Genomic DNA, 21,042 nt, shown 5'->3' with positions numbered 1-21,042 from the left:
GAAATTCATACCATGCTTTCCTGAAGTCACACAATGGATATGTTTTCATTACCGGAAAATTCCTTTATGGACCTTACATGTGAATTACAGTATTTTGGGATCCTGTTTAGTACATGCAAACTGCTTACATAATCCATTCCCATAATTCCTATAAAATGATCAGTTACCAAATAAAAACATAGATAAAAAATTTAAATGAAAGTAGCGTAGCACTTAGTAAGCGTCTCACCCTGATGTATAGTATTCGTAGTGTAATTTCTGACCGCACTAATATTGTACTGGGGACAGGAACACTTCATTGTTCTTCATTGTTCTCCAGTTTGTACTTTTTGACTTTCCATGATTAGATTTAGATGTTCTTTGAAGATTCCAATCGTCTGAAGGCATTTCCTGATGATTTGTTTGGTGCTAAAGTACAGCCTCTCCATGTGCCTTATTTGTGTTTCAATGTGAGCAGTGTTGACAAGTCGGAAGGCGCAAGTATTTAAGGGTGCGCTTTGTGAATGTGCTCCAACATTATGAAATGACATGTAAAAGCTACAGTTGTGTATCATGCTTTGCTGAAGCAATAATTTATATTTGATGCAAACTGTTACTCTTGTTGTGTCTGTTAATTTTCCTGGCCCCATAGGACATAGGTCATAGATACTTAAGCAGAGTAGCTCCAAGTAGTCACAATGCTGGACCACATACAGACCTAATGCAGCGCCGACCTAAAACATAGTGTCCTACGTATCTGTAATTAATCTGAGAAAAATTATGTGTGAACATCATTATTGTTCGATAGAAATTACTCATGGCAGTGAGTGTGTGCTTCTGTGGGCCAGATACAGGGTAGAAAAAGTCTCATACCTGCCTTGACTTTGTGGGTTCAACTGTGTGATTGTTCTGTAGGGTGTAGTCTTTTTGTTGTCATACTTCAATAATGTGTTAGAGAGGTACCATTTACTCAATTTTGATAACTTTATTTATTTTAAATATGGTTGCCTTGTATACAAAGTATTGCATGGACTTGCCCCATTGCGGGATTTCATTAAACCAAAGTCTGTGAGTGGGATGGGCACCAGGGCATCAGCTTGAGGGGACTGTGAGGTTCCACACAGACGAACCTCCTTTGGACAGACTGCTCTCTGTCAAAGGCACCAAGTACTGGAATAGACTTCCGTTATCAGTAAGAGAGACTCCATCGCTGGCCACTTTTAAAACACACTACTGTCCCTATCAAATAAATAAATAAATAAATAAATAATATATAATTAATCATGGTAAAACACACTTCTTTCATTTTGTTTAGTGCCCGCGGGGAGGGCCTGTACTGCAGTCACAGGGAGGGTCTTCACTGCTGTGTGTGAGACCTGGTTCATTCTATATCATCGGGATAACAGGGGTTTGGACCCAGCACTTTCCTATTTCAGGTGGTTAGTTTTCCTCCACCACTGCCAGCCTTCATATAGCATTAATCACATTAAACGAACTATGATTATCTATAAATACACACCTAAAATTAAATAAAAGAAACTTGACCATCAGTGTGTGCTCCTATGGTCCAGTGGTTAAGTTGCAAGGCACTAGAATGTTGCTGCCCTGTTGTTCATCTGTGGGTTCTATTCCTGCCTATTTTGTTGTTATAAATTAATCATGAAAAAGAAACTTGGGCCAGACTTACTCCAGAACAAGCCATCACACTTGGTAGTCTGAACAAGGTTAATGCAGTCGCAGACACTGTGATTAGACACTCAAACACACTGAGCTATAGCCACCACTGCCACACTAGTCTGGTCAAGTGGATGTGAGTGGATCTTAGTTTTAAGCTCATATAGTACTTACTTTTTTTTAGTGTTAGCCGGCCAAAATGACTAAACCCAAGCCAAAGTAACACTCTAAAGAAATTCCCTCTGTCCCTGTAAACACGAGGGCGAGCTCTTTGTATTGACCCGCTGCAGGGTGTCCTCACAAGAATGAGCCCTGCCTGCGTATTTCCCCATTTTGACTAACAAACGGGGCATGTTTATTTGGTTATATCTTATCTGTAAAAAATGTAGGGGGTCCAGAAATGTGTGTTTCCATAGGGCCCAGAATTTCTGGCGGTGCCCCTGATCCAGGGTATGTACCTATGTGTGTAGTCTGAAGTGTTAATGTTATATATGCACGCACATGGGGGAAGCAAAAGTTAATTTCCTTTGCTGTAGTTACTTGAATAAGGATATAAGAAAAACATATTCCTGAGATATATTACCATATTTACATTACATGTCCTTGAGTTTAAAACAGAATACTTGAGTTAAAGAACTATGACTTTATTACCAGCTGCTGCATGTGAGTCTACTGCACATCTGTTCAGCTGGGGAACTATAGAGTTCTGTCTCTACAGTGGGGTCCCGGGCCATGGGCCAGTCCAGCTGGTTTGAGGGAAGGAGGTATGGGCAGCTGCATCAAGCTGTCTGAGAAGGTGGTGGGGCTGAGCTGCTGGAGGACAGTCTGCATGGAGATTAGTAGCAGGGGGGCTGGCCTGTGACCCGTCAGAAACTGCACAGTGTCAGGCCCCAGGGCACCAGTCCAGCGATGAGGCTCTCTGCACAAAGCCCCCTGCATGTGGAACTGCAGCCTGGGCATAAACATGAGAAGCGTGTCCACACACTGGCGGCGCCCTCTGCTGGCCTCCTTACAGTCTTTAAGCTGTTCCAACAGGACGTCCAGAGGTGTCAGACCCTGGGCGTCACGGGCCACCGGGGACGCACCGCTGCCTAGCAGCAACAACATGGCTTCAGGACGAACCAGCTCACAGGCCAGGTGCAGAGGAGTCTTTCCATCGCCCTGCAAAACAAAATGGGCTGTGTTTATTTAGGCCTGTTAGAGCTTGCATGCACACCTTTCCACTTCCTTCTGCTTCCTCACAGAACCTAAGAGGCCCAACATTAGCAGAGTTGGAGAGAAAACTGTGTTTAGTTATACTGAATACTTGCTTTAAAATGTATTTTGTACTGTATTGTGTATTTTGTATTCCGTTACTTTGTAATCTGAATACTTAAGAATACTTTCACGTTGATTTGCATTATATTTATACATAAACAGAGGTAGCTCCTGTTGTAATACTGGGCTATACAAAACCACTGATTGATTGATGATGTGATTATTTGATTATTTGATATTTACCACACATTCTAAAAACTCAAGGCTTTGAGCAAATGCACAGGAGGATCAGACCACAGCACATCATATGACGACCATTGCTTGCATGAACTCACAAGGCGTTTTAAATCTGGTGCCTATTTTATTTTTGGAAAGAAAAAAAAAAGGTAATTATTAAAGGTTTTTTCTTAATAATGTAGCCTAATAATTTGAAGATGAACATAATATTGTTGTTCAAGTTGTTCAAAATGAGTAATCTGAATAGACATGTATTCCGTACTACCCAACACTGAGCATTAGGGTTATATTTGGACCAAAATTGTATTTTTATTGTAACTCATCTGCTCAGGGACTGCAGATGGAAACTAGCTCACGCTATCTCTTAGCGTGTTTGCATATTGTACCTGTTGATATAAACTAATAGCCTAAACTAAACTAAAACTAACAAATAACAGTCCTGTTATAACATTTGTTTATATTTAAATAAGATTCAAATGAAAGAGGAGTGCACCTGTTGGACACAGTCCTCTCTGACACCAGGGGCCTCTCTGGGGAGCCGGTGAACCACTTGCAGGATGAGGCCTAGGATGGAATGCCTGTCATAGCGGACAGCTAGAGACAGGTGCGGGGATGGTGTCGGGCAGCAGCAAAAGCGCTCCCCGGGCTCCGCTAGCGCCTCTTCCGGGAAGCGTGACAACAAATACTGGGCATAAGCCTGGTGGTCGTGCACGACGGCGTAGAGCAGTGCCTCTGACGGACTGTACGTTTTCTGCGAGTGGTCCTCGTCAGGACAGAGTGCCAACATTGTCCGCATGTCCTCCAGCATCCAAACCGGCTTCAGGTCCCGCACTGCGCGGTAGAACAACAAGGACAAACAGCGGCGCTGCTCCAGGCTCACGGCTGAAGACATGGCGTCCTCCAGCGGTCACTCCTATCCCGGTCGTCCCTGGACATGAAGAGAAGGCCCCCGCGACAGACCCATGTCAGGCAGTTCTCCTCTCGGTCGGTCTAAATAAAGAGTCAATCGTTCCCGTAGATACGGGGCCGCATTCCGACACTGACAGCCGCCCGCAGTACTCCCGCACGGCGCATGCGCAGGACCCAGTGACTACACAACAGGTTTCTTTATTGTTAAAGGGAAAATAATCAAGGAATGTTGGATCAAAATCCTAAACTTGAAAGGCTCGTATGATTGGATAGGCTTTAGACTATAGAGTGTTTAGTTCTGTTTTCTCAACACTGCAGCATAAGGACACAATTTATTAAGCATCTATAAAGTCAGCTGAGGTGCTAAAAATTCAGCCTAGGGTCCCCCAGCCTAGTAAATGTGGGTTCAAGTGTTTGCATAGATAGCTACGCACAGCACTGTGGCAGGCAGTGAGCCTCTGTCCTTCTCACAACCCCTTTGACATGCAACCTATGGGCTAACCATTTTTCATCAGCAATGGACTGTGGAGTGGATGAGAAATCTGTTTCCTCCTTAAATGCTATTCAGGCTTTTTCTGAGGGACAAACTGGAGAAGAGTGGACCCAGGACTACCTGACCACAACAGCCCTTAGTTTGAGACGTCCTGACCTTCAATGGGCCACTAATAAAGACCTTCTATGACCTGTGGTTGCAAGTTGCAACCGCATCCTGTACATTGTGGTCTGCTGGCAATGCAGCTTCAGAGAAGGTGAGGAAGAAGCTAGAAAAGGTCATAAGATGTCCAGCTCTGTCCTGGGATGTTCTCTGGACCCTGGTTGGGTAGGAAAGGCCTGGCTAAACTGGCATCTACATTTGCTGGTCTGAGTCGCAGCTCCTACAGGATTGTCTATCTGGAGAGCAGCTTCAGTGACAGACTGATCTGCCTTCTGTGTGAAGGAGCGTTTTCACAGGTCTTTTTTCTTTTTGCTACTGTCAGACTGTGCGAGGAACGCTGTTAGTGCAATGCCGTGTAATATTAATATTGTTATAACTTGTGCAATATGCTGAAGTCACTCCCTGAAATTTCTTGCAGTAATATACTGTTGTTATTGTTTTATATTTTTAATTTTTTGCCTTTTTAAATCTTATTTTACAGTTATTATTGTTTTTTAGATAAGGATGCTGAGGATTTCTTTTACATTTTTATATCTGAGCTTATATTTTTGATACTTTAATACCATTGCTTTTTTTTTTTTATCTCATTATCATCATGATCTGTTTCAAGCAGTTTGAAGAGTTAGCAAGAGACAAACGAACATGTAAGTTTTAACTATTGGTGCAACAAACGGAGAACACTGGTCACAGGGTGGCAGCAGAGCTCCACAGGCTGCAGACAGCTATGTGAGACGGTGTGAGTCATGTCATGATCAGAACAATTGAGTTCATGACCATACAGAGTTGACCATATTCCACTTAATCAAGCAAATTCTGAATCTGGAATGGAAACTGCATTGGTAGCTGGTTTTGCGGCTGGTATTGGCCAGATACATAGTCTAAGGACATGAGAGTTTAGCCTCATTCAGTTGAGAAAGGCAATAACCAGTGAGGAGATCTTGAAGGAGTAATTCCTTCCCCATGAGACCACAGATATTCAGAAAAGTTGATTTTAAAACCACCTAATTTCATGTACAAATACAGTATCAGCCCCCCCTTGAACTTTTTGACATTTTGCCATGCTATGGATCATAAACACAAATATATTTAATTTAAATTTGATGTGAAAGACACACACTACCGGCCCCCTTTCCTTTTAGGGCAGCCAATTGCAAACCTATAACGACCCGGTCGTCCTCTTCAACTTACTGACCGGTGCTTATGCACATCCCACTTTTCAGTTTTTTAATTTATAAAAAAAAACTAAAAATCATGTATAAATCTCATTCACTTCACGGTTGTGTGTCACTTAGTGTGTGTCTTTCACGTGAAATATCACACGAATATATTTATGTTTATGGTCCATAGCGTGGCAAAATGTAGAAAATTAAAGGGGGGCCGATACTTATGCAACCCACTGTATCTCATTCGAGGAAAACCATGTAGTAGCCAAAGAAATTGGGATTAGTAATATGAAAACAAATGTACAGAGAAGGAACTTCCTAAGGCCTTTTTGTTCGATGCAGTGTGGGGAGCTCTTTGACCGACCATTATCTAATTTCCATTTTTTGATCGCCACTTTGTACTTAGTATGAAAGTTTCCTGTTTCCTATATCCAAGTTCAGTCGTTCCAAAGCAGTGATTCAAAGAGCTTAGTGGCTTGAAAGCATTTTGTTTTTTTCTATTTTGACTTTCCATTTTAAGTGTAGAATGACCTACTTACTACTCTTCTTAAAACACAAGTTGTTAGGGTATTTTACTAACTAAACAGTAAAAGTTAAAATATTTAAAAAATAGTGCAAACCAGACAGATGTTAGAAAAAAATGTGATGTATCTGCATAATTCCAATGGCATACATACATACACAAATTTATCAAGTGTGCAGTTATTGAAGAACACTGTAGTCAGCACCAGAATTCTGGCATCAACCACTGCAGAAATCAAGCAAACCAAAACCAAAATCATGATTAAAACAGGTTCATATGTTGAAGTGGAGCGTCTCAAGGACACAAACTTTTACTGTCACTATTTGGCAATGAAAAAATCATAAAAAACAAAGACAAAGTAAAATATGCAGGATCCACACATATTCCACAGATTCACTTACACCTGTATTGTATGAATCAAAGCGTCACATTTATTTAAATATACACCGCACCATAGAGTCAGAGGTAACTGCATCCAAGGGTCTGAATGTTCAAAACATCTGCCCATTTAAGCATAAAATAAACCCTTTCATTTATTGTTCTGATGAATTATAAGTGCACCAAGTTCATAAGTCTGAGCAAACAAATACTGTATATTCTTATATACATGAAATATCCTGTTTTCTGTGAAAACAGTGTATAAAAAATTATAATGTCCTTTTTTAAGTGTCAAGCCATGGGTGAATAGAGATTGGTGTGATACTCATTGCAAAATAGTAACTGTGTGAGCAAGGAGATATTTTTTTTCTTTTTTTGGTGGGAAAAAAATAAACAGTAATTTGTATGAAGTAGATATCAATGAATGTATGTGCCAAAATGAAATATTAATGCTCTGGAAATTTGTTTTACAACTGAAAAAATTAAAGAAACCATTAAAAGATAGGACTTATAAAATTTCGGCTCACTTGTATTTACATTTGCAGCATAATAATATTTGACTGCTGCTTTATACAATATTTGTCGCCCCCTTCTGGTCTTCAGCACAAGCACAGCAGAAAAACTGCTCTGTGATCACACAGTACTTTCCAGGACCCAGTCAGAGTCTAGAGTGTCTCTGCTGCCCCCAGGGTCAGCCTCCTCCTCACTCTGCAGCAGCGTGCCGTTCACTGACATGCTCCTCTTAGTCCAGATGCGGCTGATCCGGCGTGGCCTGCTGGAACGCCGGCTCCCAGCGCCCGAGTCCCCCATGTCGAACGACTGACTGCGCCTGGGCCGCTCCAAAGGCATCAGGAGCAGCCTACTGAGGCGGGAGTCCAGTGTCCGTCCGAGCAGCGGTTCCTGCTCGACAGGATTAGTTAGTCTTACAGAAGCACTGCCAGATGCTACAGTGTTCCGAGGCTGGTCCCTGCGCAGCTCCAGAGCAGTGAGGGCTCCCAGCAGATGGTCCAGGTTTTGACGGGGATTAGGAGCTGACCTCCAGATGTGGGCCAATGTAGTGTTGGGGCTGTAAGAGTCTCTGGGCATGGAACCGGAGGAAGAGGAGGATGAGGTGAGGCTGCTCTGTAAAGAACCGCATTTAAACTGCACCACCTCCTCTTGTAGCGTCACAGCCACCTTTTCCTGAGGCTCCAGGGGCCGCGGAGCCCGCACCTGGGGCAGCAGAAGTCCATTTGGCCCCAGGCGGCCTCCATTTGTCTGTGAGTGTGTGTCAGTCAAACCACTCAGCTTCCCCAGAGGCTCACCCTCCGCTGCCTTGTACCTCACCATGAGGATGACGATGAAGACCAGCAGTGTGGCCACAATGACACCTCCCACCACCAGGATCATGGTGCCCCCCAACAGCTGACTGGGCATGGCCTGGCACTGTGGATACTCGTCCAGAGTGAAGAAGTTGGTGCAGCCCACCACATTGGTGGCTGTCAGGGTGGTGGCCGTGTCGTCCCACGCCGCGAGCACACACAGGTCATAACGCGTCCCAGACACAAGATTAGTGAGCAGGAACGACTGGGAGGAGGCAGGGATCATTCTGAGGAGAAGAAAACAGACATGTCAGAGGACTAGCTTTAATAAGGCTGCCATAAAAGAACATCAAAATGTGTGTTATGAATAAGGAGATAATTTTGACCCCCAACCTTAAACAAAGATGCAATCATTCTGTTCTAGATGCAAGTTCTGATCAGTTAACTTCAAAGCACCCGATAAGTCTAATAATAATAATGATAAAAATAATGCATTGGTTTTATATAGCGCTTTTCTGGAATTTTTACATTGCATTTTTCATTCACTCCATACTTGGTGGTGTTAAGCTACTGTTGTAGCCACAGCTGCCCCTGAGGTAGACGGACGGAAGTGAGGCTACCAGTCTGCACCATCAGCCCCTCCGACCGGATCGGGCAGAGCAAAGGCAGTATATGGCCAAGTCTGTACTTTAAGTTTGTCACGATTGAATGTCCTCAGGCTAAGCTAAGTCTCTTGTTGTGACAGTTTTATTCAGAGCTATTATTCACCAAAACTAGTCACAGCAAATACACAAACTAACCTATCGTCTGGGCCACAATCTGCTGCAGAGAGCCGGCATCCTGCCTCCCTGACTTTTCACACTTAAGACAAAAGGCCAAAGACAAAAGCCTTCCTGTCTTCCTCTAAAACCATGCCCTGATTGTATTAGCATCGCAGACGTCTGCTACTCATCTGCATAAACACACCAAACTGCCATGGTCTTTCCTGCTGTGCTGTTGTGACCTACGCTATATAGCTGGATCAGAGTTTGCTCCTCAGAACTCTGATGCACTGCTTTGTGCGTTCTCCGTGTATATACATGTATTAAACCTCACCTTTTGACTAGACAACATATCTCTAAGCTTTATTAAGTAAATGAATTAATTAACTCCAATTAATTAACTCAAAGTCACCATAATAAGTCTTGGTCTCCACATAACTGACTTTTTAGAAGAAGAAGAACTTTATTTATATAGCGCCTTTCACAGACATGGTCACAAAGCAAGCACTTTGCATGAGACAATTTTACATTCACTCCATCCACGGTGGTGGTAAGCTACGTGTGTAGCTTCAGTTTCCTCTGTGGGAGACTGACAGAAACGCTGTCGCGACTGCACACATCTGCACCAACTGACCACCATCATTCATTCACGCACACCGTTCATTCTGGCCTATTGTACATGTTTTTAGTGGTAGAGAAAACCGCAATACCTGAAGGAAACCTACACAGACATGGGGAGAACATGCAAACTCCACACAGAAAGGCCCCGTCCAGGTGTGAATCAAACCCGTGACCTTCTAACCGTGAAGCGAGAGCGCTTACCGCTGTGCCACCATGCCACCCAACGGCACGAATAAACTGTATTCATTATGTGCAAAACTGAAAAAATATACTCTCAATAATGTCTCAACAATATACTCTCTTAATTATGTAGCAAATAAAGGAATCATCTTTACATAGTATATTGGGGCTTAATGTCTGCCTTTTTTTCTTTTTTTTCCTTTCTTTCTCTGTCTGTCTGTCTGTCTGTCTGTCTGTCTGTCTGTCTGTCTGTCCAGAGCAGATTCCATAATAAACTTCATAGGAGTATAAACTGACATAACATAATCTTATGTAGCTTTACCTGTAGATGAGCACCTCGTCATCGGAACAGTTGTACTGGAGTTGGTACATCTTCACTTTGGGGGCCGTCTTACTCACTGTCCAAGAGACCAGTGCTGACACACCCGTCACCTCAGACACACTCACGGCCTTCTCAGGGGGGCTATTCGGGACGCCCTTGCTGACCCTGGTGGTGCTTGTAATGTCTGAGAGACGGGACTTGGGCTGCTCAGATTGCCCAGTGCCATTGCTGAGGTGCGGGAGCTGCACAATGGATACTTCCACCTGTGCAGTGGACTCCCCCGCCACATTGGCCGCTATGCACGTGAAAGTCCCGTAGTCCTTGGTAGTGGTAATGGTGATGCTCAGAGTCCCATTGGCGTACACAGAGGTTCGGGAGGAGTTTCCCAGGAGGCGGTCATCGGGGGCAAGCCAGTGGATTATGGGTGCGGGGTCCCCATTGGCCTCACATCTCAAGTTTGCAGTTTGGCCTTCTAACACCAACATTCTGTGAGTGTGCTGCGTGATCATAGGTGGCTGACATGTGATTTCCTCCTCTCTTAGATTCCAAAAGTAGCGTCCCTTCAGGCTGGGGGGAGACGCGCAGGTTTCTAGATCGTCATCTCGATCCAGCCTCCTCAGCCACAGGAGCTCACAGTTGCAATGCAAAGGGTTCCCCCCGAGACTCAGGGATAGCTGCGGGGCATAGGGTGTGGTCAGCATCATGGAGTCCTGGGCACGGGCAAAGATGGGGTCTGGAGGCAGTTTCTGCAAACGGTTTGAGGTGAGGTCTAGTCTGGCTAACCGCTCCAAATCCTTGAACGTTCCTTCTGGAATGTAGTCCAGCAGATTATGGTCCACGCTAAGCTGATGAAGGTTGATCATCTGTCGAACAGAGTCCCAAGGCAAAGACCTGAGGTTATTGTAGGAAAGATCTAAGTCCTCCAAAGCAGGGGCCAGGTCTTCAAACGTCTTGTCATGTATTCGGCTCAGCTGGTTGTTGTTAACAATGAGGTGTTGGAGGTTGATCAGGCCTCGCAGGTCGTCCTGACCCAGCTCTGTCAGGCGGTTGTTGTCCAGATGTAGAGAGCGCAGTGTCTCCAGGTCACCAAAGGAGAAGGGCTGGATGTAGCTGATGGTGTTCCGGGACAGTGTCAGATCCACCAGGTCACTCATGTTGGCAAAGTCCAGCTGAGTAATGCGGAGTATGTAGTTCCCACCCAGACGCAGCTCAACTGTCCCGCGATCGATGTCCGGAGGCACAAACAGAAGTCCTTTGGATGGACAGAGAGTCCCCAGAGACTCAGATAGGTTCTGGCAGGAACAGTATTTGGGACAAGCTTCTGTGGCCATGACTGTGCCTCCCAGCAGCAACAGGCAGCACAACAGGATATCCATGGCCCAGTTATACACAGCGGCCTGTGGAGGACAGAAACAAATGTTAGCACAGTTAGACTGCCGCATTCTGCATCAAATACTTTTTGATAGCATTAAAAATGAATCACTGTATTTTGGAGCTGTTAGGTTACATTTTGTACAACACAGACACAGACATTCAACAACCAAAACCTCAAATTACCATGTCATGAGAGCACAGCACTTGATAAAGCATGCAAGTTTACCGTGAACAGCTCCACATATTCACACCCAGCCACAACCCTTAAAACCACGTCAGATCCTAATGGAATGATCTATATTATATGTCGCAGATAATAGAGCTCAACAGTTGAGGCTCCGCCCGGTGCCAGAACAAAAAAATCCCATTTGAAATCTCCATACACTTTGGAAAAATTGTAAGAGTTTAAAGCTCGACAGACACAAATCAGCTCCGTGCAATGTACCGACCCTAGAGCATTTATTTTACCTGAGAAAATATTAAATATGGCGCAAAGCTTTTAAAACGTTTTGTTTTTTAAAGTTTTGGTTAAAACTTCAATTTAAAGTTGTGTATTTTATGCCAATTCATTTTATTTTTTTTCTTCCATAAAGTCTAAGAATATTTTGATTATTACTTCCATCCCCAGGGCGAAGTCTCAACTGTTGAGCTCTATTTGGGCTTGGTACCGTTCAAATGCTTCCTATAACAGTACTTTAAGTGAGTTTAGTTTATTGTCCCCAAGGGGATATTCGTTTCTACAGTAGTACAGGCAGTAAAGCACAAAGATATACACAAATATACAGACAAACAGACAATATACTGTATACAAATATGACATTATGACAACATGGATAACAAAATACAGGCATCACTGTGAGAGCGTTAAGTGTGTTGATGGCTGTGGGGATTAGACTCATTTTAAAACGTGCTGTGTTGTAACTGAGTGACCTGTATCTTCGACAGGGGGTAATAGAGTGAAACAGTGGTGCAGTCAGTGAGTGTCTGTTTTATTGCACATGCAATGCGTGTTATGGCCTTACTTTAACGATACTTGGTTCATGATACCTGAACAATTTTTTTTTATACCTATACACAATCATTTCAATCAGAAGAATAACAGTAATTGATTCCATAAAATACCATTTCTTTTCATTTTGTATCATTTACTTGAGCTGAAAAAGCAAGTAACTTGCATTCTGATTTTTTTTTAAAAATTATTTCATTTGAGCAGCCGGGTGGCGCAGCGGGGACAAAATATTGTTTTGGATTTGGATACAGGGCGGATCTGGAGGGGTGGCATAGTAAAGGTCTTGCCACCCAGCTGTCACCCCATTGATCTCAGCCAGGTTTTGTCCTTATCTGGAACTGTCTAAACTCTGGTGTAGTCATTAACCTGGCACTTTATGAACGCATTGTTTCAAGGACTAGGTGCAATCCAGATCTTCAAAGCCTGATTCATTTTATATTTTTTTAGTCTGTATTAATGTGATGGGATTTAAAATTTTCCTTTTGATCCAGCAAAACTTGCGTACCCCCCTATAAACATTTGAAATTGTAAAATGAAATCATCCCTGACCCTGCTTGCCACCCCATGATTTTTTTTTTCTAGATCCACCCCTGTTTGGATATCAATACTTTCTGCTGCAATGCCAAGTACTGATTGATACAAGTCAGCAATTGAGAAGAACTGATGGTTAAATTACTTCTTACTTCTCCGTGTCATCAATCAATGTAACAGTTGGGCAAGAACAAATAAACAAATAATTGCCATCACATTTTGACCGTTAGGCCTACAGCTCATTACATTAGTTTGCATTTCCAAATTATATTTTTTACAATAAACATTTCAAGTAGCTCAAATATATTTCTCATTAACTTTACAAACTTTGCTCCACTATTGACTTTGTACTTTTTAAACCTTTTCCATGGCCTTTTACGTGCTTTGCTGTGAACATTTTCAGGCTTTTTTGTGTCTTTTTTCTTTGTCTGTCAGGCTAATTTCCATTAGCATACTTCAGGTACAAAAACGTTACCAAAATAAAAGCAATATACTAGAATAATAGAACTTAATACCATAGCTATAATCACAATAGTGCTAAACTACTCTGTTGGCCTTTGCATACTATATTTAAAGTAATCATTTTGTGCTTGATAAACCCGACGCACACTAAACACACTGTTATTAAGTGGAGTAAAACTAGTAGGTCTATTTGAGTTAAGTGGAGTAGAAGATGTGATTTGAATTCCCTAAAGGTATTGTGTTAAAATGTGCAAAAATGTGCTTGTGTGCACTAAAAGCTTAAAAACCCTGGTTCACTACGTCTAAGCCCAAAATACGTGATTCTGAACGTTTGCTATAGTGGCCCTGAAGGTGCAGTTGCTGTCAGAGTTTGGTGGATGCAGGTGAGTCATGTCCTCTCTCTCCTCATTACAGCATAGAGGGTTTTTCGAGCGTTAAGTCTGGAAATGCAGGCTCAGTGATGTGAATTTGGGATTATGCAAACAGCAGCTGGAGTGTGGAGTTTGACAGTGAAACACCCAGACACTCCACATTTAGTGTAAAAGCCTCAGCTGGATCACGGATGTTCATTGTTCTGTGCTGCTGGCTTTAAGGACCGCCATGAGCTTTGGAAAGGTTCAATTAGCATGTCATAGTGTGTTGACAAAACCCTAACAAGCCATTAACACCACTTTAATAAAGGAACTTTGGGCTGAATGACAAAATTATGCAACGGACAATAAACAGAATGGTAACTTGTATAAATGTAGTTTGTTTTGTTTATTTTTAATTGTGGTCTAAACTCATTCCTGACTTTTCTATTCCTAGTTCAATTCCTAATGTCCCATTTCTTCACAGGGATGAGTTTATAAGCACATTTCACAAGCCTGCATGTTCCCTATCAATTCAATAGCTTTATAATTAGGCACACACTGCACAAAGGTCTTTTTTCACAACTGTCTGCTTTTGCAATGTGCTGAAAGACAAAACAAATCAGGTGGTATTATCATACGTCTGTCTCATTCTTCAAGTGAGCCAAGCAGAGCTGAAGTTTGTCTGTCTCTGGATATGTACCTGTCAACGCTTCACTCATTCTCACGATTGGCCTGTTTTCTGCAGATTGAGAGAAAACAGCAGCGGTTTGTGTGGATTAGTCATGGTTTGAGCCGGTGACGACAGAGGCCATATGGCAGCCGGTCTGACTGCACGTACGAAGACGGGTGACTCTGCCATTAGACCAGCCTCAGGCTCGTCTAGCTGTTTCCTAAGCAGTTTTTATACTGCAGGAGACATTTTAAACCTTTTATTGCAATTTATTGTGTTTCCCTGTGAGAACCATATTCAATCAGTTGTGACTGGCCCAAGCATAACTTATTATAAATTGACTGCTGAGACTGTAATGCAGGGCCGACTCTTGCTGAATTGGTGCCCCAAGCAAGATTGGGCTTTGCCACCTTTGAGTGTTTTATGCATAATTTATGTTATATCTTTAAAAATTTCACACAATGAGCTCTGGATGCATGAAGACAAGAATCTATGGAGGCACATCGTGAAAGCATATGCTCCTGCTGCTCAGAAGGTGTAGATAATTCATATCTGGCTCTGTGCTGTCACATTAGTCACCGCTGGAGCAGAGATGTGTGCTGGACTAGTGGCTAACATTAGCCTCAGCCTTTATGTTTGAGTGGGCCTGAACAACCGTGCGGCTCTGAAGAGCACCATCTGCCTCACAGTTTACAGCTCTCAGTTTACTCCTCCAGCGGACTAGTCTGTTATTGGCTTTGGGAGCATTGATACTTGGCGAGTAGTACTACAGTCAGCACAGCAGCCAGAGTAACTGTGTCTGACCAGACTCTCCCACACAGCCTGTTCATCCAGGGACATGCCAAAATGCTAACACATGCTAACACGGCTCCCTTCTGGGCTATTACCTCTGAAAAGTTAATCAGTGCCGTTTTACAGTCTGCTGACAGTGACTCAGATGGGAAATGAGTGCACAAATCTGAATTCAGTGAATACATGTTACTCACTGCGTGTAGGCACTGTGTGCAGTATTTAGAAGATAACTAGCTCTATTCAATCAATCAATCAAAGTTTATTTGTATAGCACCTTACAACAACACAAGGAAGACCAAAGTGCTTCACAGACAGATAAAACAATATTAAAAAATCAATCAATAAAACAAGTGCGATCTAAGTCTTAAAAGCTAGTTTGAAAAGATGTGTCTTCAATCTAGACTTAAAGAGGGACAGCTCAGTGAGAACACGCAGACTGAGGGGCAGGCTGTTCCACAGTTTTGGCGCTACAACCCTGAAAGAACGATCGCCCCACTGTTTGTACCGGGACCTGGGCACGTCCAGAACCATTTGATCGGCAGACCGGAGAGTTCTGCTGGGGCGATGTACGGTCACCAACTCAGTCAGATATAACGGAGCGAGACCATGAAGGGCTTTAAAAACAAACATTAAAATTTTGAAATCAATCCGAAAACGGACCGGGAGCCAGTGCAGGGAGGAGAGGACGGGAGTGATGTGGCTGTGTCTGGATGAACCGGTGAGAAGACGGGCTGCTGCATTCTGTACTAACTGTAACCGGTGGAGTGACGACTGTGGAAGGCCTGAGTAGAGAGTGTTGCAATAGTCCAACCGAGAACTGATAAACGCGTGCATTGCCTTCTCCAGGTCTTGGCGCGAGAGAAAGGGTTTAACTTTGCTCAAAAGGCGCAGCTGGAAAAAACTGGCTTTGACAACAGCATTTATTTGTTGTTTAAAATTCAGCTCTCGGTCAAAGATGACTCCCAGGTTCCGAACTGCATCGCGAACTGGACCCATGACCCTGGAATGAAATTGAAGGACATCCCCGGAACCAAAAAGAACAAATTCAGATTTGGCTTCGTTCAGGTGGAGAAAGTTCTGAGCAAGCCATAGTTTAATGTCCAAAAGGCAGCTATGGAGTGATTCGAGAGCAGAGGCAGTGTTGGGGAGTACCGGTAAATAGATCTGGACGTCATCAGCATAAAGGTGGAAGGACAAATTATGTTTAGAAATGATGGACCCGAGCGGAAGCATGTACAGTGAGAATAGGACCGGGCCAAGGATGGAACCCTGAGGCACCCCAGATGACAGCGGGGCAGAAGAGGAGGAATAATCGTCGACCATCACAGCAAAGCTCCGGTCAGTCAGGTAAGACCTGAACCACTGCAGGGCCGTGCCCTGAACACCAACATGCTCCGCGAGCCGGGAGAGGAGAACTGCGTGGTCCACGGTGTCAAACGCCGCAGTCAGGTCCAGCATCATTAAAAGCACTGGCTGCTTCAAATCCAAACACAGCAAAATGTCATTGTGGACTTTAAGCAGGGCTGACTCTGTACTGTGACGGGATCTGAAGCCCAATTGAAATTTCTCCAGGATTGAATTATTTTCTAAAAAGGTCTGCATTTGAATAAAAACAAGTTTCTCTAAAACCTTTGACAAAAATGGTAGGTGAGAGACAGGTCGAAAATTCGACAGAGCAGCAGGATCAAGATTAGGTTTTTTTAATAGTGGCCTAACCACAGCATGCTTGAAAGCTGCAGGAACAGATCCAGTGCTGAGGCTGCTATTAAACAGAGCGAGAAGGTAGGGGCCAACTGTGTCAAAAACATCTCTGAGAACTTTGGATGGAATGATATCTAGAGGACAGTTTGTGGGTCTCGTCCCCTGAACCACCTCAGAGAGGAGAGACAGTGTTACAGGCTCGAACTCTTTGAGAACAGCAGGGGGCAGTGGAGGAGTATAAAAAACAACAGAGTGAGCATTACAGCCAATGCCCATCCTCACTGATGCCACTTTGTCCACAAAATGCTTCTGGAACCTTTCACATGTCGATTCAGAAACATTCTTCAGCACGCTGCCAGAAGGACTAATTACAGACTGTATGGTGTTAAAGAGCACCCTAGGGTTGCTAGAGCTGGAGGAGACAATGTTCGACAGATATTGGCATTTCGCCTCCCTGACTGCCTTTTGGTAGCTAGCAAGGCTCTCCCTCAGGATCTCCATAGACACCTGAAGCCTGTCCTTCCTGTACCTGCGCTCAGCCTGTCTGCATTGCTGCCTCAGGGCTCGGGTGGTTTCATTGAGCCACGGGTCTGGCTTGATTTTAATAGATTTGCACCTAAATGGTGCAATACTGTCCAAGATGGCAGTGCAGGTGGAGTGGAAGGAGGAAACAGCATCATCTGGGCAGACAGGGGAAGCCACAACTGTCTCTGTGTACAGAGCAGAGGTCTTAAAGGCAGTGCTATTGCACTGATATACAGTATATTTTTATATTCTGTGTCTCTAGATCAAAACAAATGTTCAAACCACAACAGACTGTACACAATGACCTTTCGTTTGGCGGCAGTAGCTCAGTTGGTCGAGCGTTTGCCTCCTCATCCTTCGGTTGGTGGATTGATCCTGACTCCCGGTCATTGTGTCCTTGGATATCACAATTATTCTTCCGTGTCTGTGAACCTGTTTGTGAATGCATGAATCTTTGCTTGCTGTGTGAAGCGCTTTGTGTGACCAGAAAATCACTATATACTGTGTAAAGCCTTTTATGTTGCATAACGTTGTTTATGGCAACACAATGATGAGCTGCGATCAGTGATGTTTAAACCAGTGCAGTGCATGTTTCCCACAGCAGGACTGAGCAGTAACACAAGTCAATGGATGAGATTTGGTATTTTGCAGTTGTACAGCACTATTGACAGGAAGGACAATGGTCATGTTGTCTTTCCTCAGTCTTTTTTGTCAATGAATAGACACAAGTACTAACAGGAAAGACACAGTTCCCTCTCACATTGTGTTTAGGTCAGATGCCATACCTGAAGGGTGCTGTCTCTTTGCCATAGGTTCTCTCCAGGCCAGTGTCCCCTCTTCCTTTCCGCTGAGACTAACGGAGCACCTGCAGGGCAGAGAATAACATTGTTTTTTTTAATATATAATAATGTCTAGGGTACCAATAACTTCTATAACTAATCACCAATTTTCTTCTGCCTGTTTTCGTCAAACTCGGCTCAATATCTGCACAACAGTCTCCCAGTTGCTGCTCTGCGGTCGCCCATCAGTAGGACAAGGTGACCCAAATGCAGTGTCAAATGTATATACATATTTAGACAGAACATATCCCGTCATGTTATGCATTGTTAATGGCAGTCACCCCCTACAGAAGAAACATAGCAGGGTTGTTTTATGAAACAATAAATGGTTACCATGTGTCGTCAGAGCTTGTCTGATTTCCCGTTAGTCTCGACTGCACTAAATAAAATATTCAGCAGTACTTAAGAGCTCTTGTTTTGGTGCTGAATTATGGCCGGCTCTGACCCCTGTTCCACACTCTGCTCCCATTAAACATACGGCTCATTCAGTCTCCGTTCAGATTTCTCTAATGCACGTCTAATGGGGCATCTTTAAGTACACACACATTTCCTTTTAAGCGTTTCCGGACACTCTGCTGTCAGAGCATAGATCAGCATGCTGTATTACATCAAAGTTTTCAATCAGGAAGCCGATACACTTCTTGGTGTAAAATCAAATCATTTTGTTATTATCTGACTCCTTCATACAGTATTGTTAAGCCTTTGGACACGGTGAGGAGGTGTTAGAAAGAAAAGTCCTCTCCTCCAGTTACCACTCTGCTGTGTGGATTTTTACACATGCATTGTTACAAAGGTCCTTGATGGAGCTGTTTTCCCATTAAAATACTGTTACTGTTACTAATGAACTGTTTTGACAAAATCACACTTGTTTTCAGCACAGATACACAGTAAGGCTGTATGCTCAGTCTGAGCTCCGTCTAAGTCCAACTCAACATCACATTTGCAGATAACACCGCACTTATTGGCTTAAACCCGCAAATCTGTCTAAAGCACTGAGGTGGATCATCTTATCCAGTGGTTGAGGCTAAAACCTGACAGATTATTAGACTTCAGATGAACAAAGATCACACCCCAGAATCTGGTAAAAAGATTTGCCTGTAATAAGATTAGCATATCAAATGTGTGAGCACATTATAGCGCTTAAATGGCAATAGTGTAGGCTAGCAATAGGCCTTCTTTGCACTGTCATGTGCAATGTGCAGGTGTTCTTGTAAAAAAACATGACTGAGAGGACAGTCCCTCCACTTCGGGGAAGATGGTGCTTTTATTGAGTGTTTGCAAAGGAACTGGTAAATATTTAAAGACTCTTCTTTGCAGACTACGGGCCCCAGTGCTCAGATGATGGCAGAGCAGCATGGGACACGTGGCATGCTCTGCTCAAATATTGATTCCGCATAACAGAGGGGACATGTGGGCTGTGCTGGTGTGAGTGGCAGAGTCGTTAGCAGTGAAATGTCCTCAATCTATGCCACTAAAGAAGACCAGCGCAATGATTGTTCAACATATTAGACCTGACAAATTAGGTAATGGTGAATTTGACAATGACGAGGCTGTGAACAGGTTCAACAGAGCTGTGAGACTGAATCTGCTGCCATCAGCCAATCAAAGGTGTTGCATTTGTAATGTGTTCTCATTTCTTTATCATTGTGTAGCATCTGCAGAGTCACATCATTCAGTCGGTTTTTGTGCAGCTCGTGTTCAATATAGAGTGCCGTCTTACTTTATAATGCAGCTGTTTCTTACATATTTCAACATAGAAAACTACAGCGAAACAACATTGTACATTAGTTCCATGCACTTCTGCACTATTCATGAACAGGGTTGCTAAACACGCGGAGCATCGTGTGTTACGTAATTTTCCCTGAATTCAAGCAAGGAGCTGCAGAGGCCGTTGTAAACAAACTAAAGTAAAAATATCCGCACAAGTGCGTGCTCTGCCATTTTTGTTGTCTTCATTAAAAGCTAAGTTTCACTGCTGTGCTCTGACCCACTTGGAGCTCCTCAGGCTGTGTTCTGCAACTGCCAGCATGATCTAAATGGTTGGGGCGATGGTGCAGTCTGCCAGCGCCCAAAAGAGTTTTCATGACACGGGGAAAAACAAGGTGTAAAGGATTTATAAATCTGCTTGAACAGATGCAAATAATCCTGTTGGTGCCAGATTGATCAAACCATTGTGTGCACTCCCACTCCTGATTCACATACTGTAAATAGGACATGGACACTATGGTAGAAAATATACTACAGCAAAAATACTACAAAATGCTTGCAGTACACAACAGTATCTGGATTCTTTGAGGAGATAAAACTATTTTTAGACTTGGCTCTGAGATTTGGAGCAACTATCTTGGCCAAAGTATCAGCTGGTGCTGCTAATTAGACAACGGCATAGGCTCATAACGGACTGCGGGCTGTTTCTCTGAACTTTGATGTGAATCAAGGCTCTGGGGAAGTCCTTCAGTGAAAGAATGGTGAAATTAGGCCAACACTGAAACAGGCTGTCAGAAGGCGGCTCGCACCACGTTTATACTGCACTTCACAGCTGCATTTATCTCCCAAAACCTCTGAGCCAAACAGCAGCCCTCAACTTCCTAAGTAAATCTCTAACAGTGGTTTCCAAAGTGAGGGCCGCGGGACACTGAAGTCACAAGATGATTTTGAGAAAACATTTTTACAGGACATTTCTGACATTGAATTTGATGTATTTTTGATTGAAAACAGCAGATTTTAGTGAAATTAAGCCAAACATTAAAATACAGTACCCAAACTAACATCATTAACCCAGATTTGAAATTTTTTGCACCTTAGATAATTTATAAATTCTAATAA

At 43.3% G+C, this 21,042-nt stretch overlaps 2 protein-coding genes across 2 annotated transcripts in view; both read right to left on the bottom strand.

Annotated features, from left to right (window-relative positions):
* Positions 1 to 2,126: 2,126 nt before the first annotated feature.
* On the bottom strand, positions 2,127 to 4,244 carry LOC306974763 (ankyrin repeat domain-containing protein 9). The gene is made up of 2 exons (XM_079572152.1): positions 3,641 to 4,244; positions 2,127 to 2,814 (listed from the first exon to the last, which is right to left on the bottom strand). Exons 1-2 carry the CDS (start codon positions 4,037 to 4,039, stop codon positions 2,350 to 2,352), a joined length of 864 nt encoding a protein of 287 aa, XP_079428278.1. The 5' UTR covers positions 4,040 to 4,244; the 3' UTR covers positions 2,127 to 2,349.
* Positions 4,245 to 6,493: 2,249 nt separating this feature from the next.
* The window catches only part of lrfn2b (leucine rich repeat and fibronectin type III domain containing 2b), a 27,246-nt gene continuing 12,697 nt past the window's right edge, over positions 6,494 to 21,042 (bottom strand). The window contains exons 3-5 of the mRNA XM_079571743.1: positions 18,163 to 18,242; positions 9,961 to 11,357; positions 6,494 to 8,363 (exon numbers count right to left, since the gene is read on the bottom strand). Of these exons, the coding sequence (XP_079427869.1) occupies positions 7,409 to 8,363; positions 9,961 to 11,336 (2,331 nt within the window). The 5' untranslated portion in view covers positions 11,337 to 11,357; positions 18,163 to 18,242 and the 3' untranslated portion in view covers positions 6,494 to 7,408. The remainder of the gene's footprint in view (positions 8,364 to 9,960; positions 11,358 to 18,162; positions 18,243 to 21,042) is intronic.

The sequence above is a fragment of the Gobius niger genome, assembly GCF_951799975.1.
Source record: "Gobius niger genome assembly, chromosome: 15".
NCBI classification, from domain to species: domain Eukaryota; kingdom Metazoa; phylum Chordata; class Actinopteri; order Gobiiformes; family Gobiidae; genus Gobius; species Gobius niger.
This window is presented reverse-complemented; position numbering and strand designations above follow the sequence as displayed.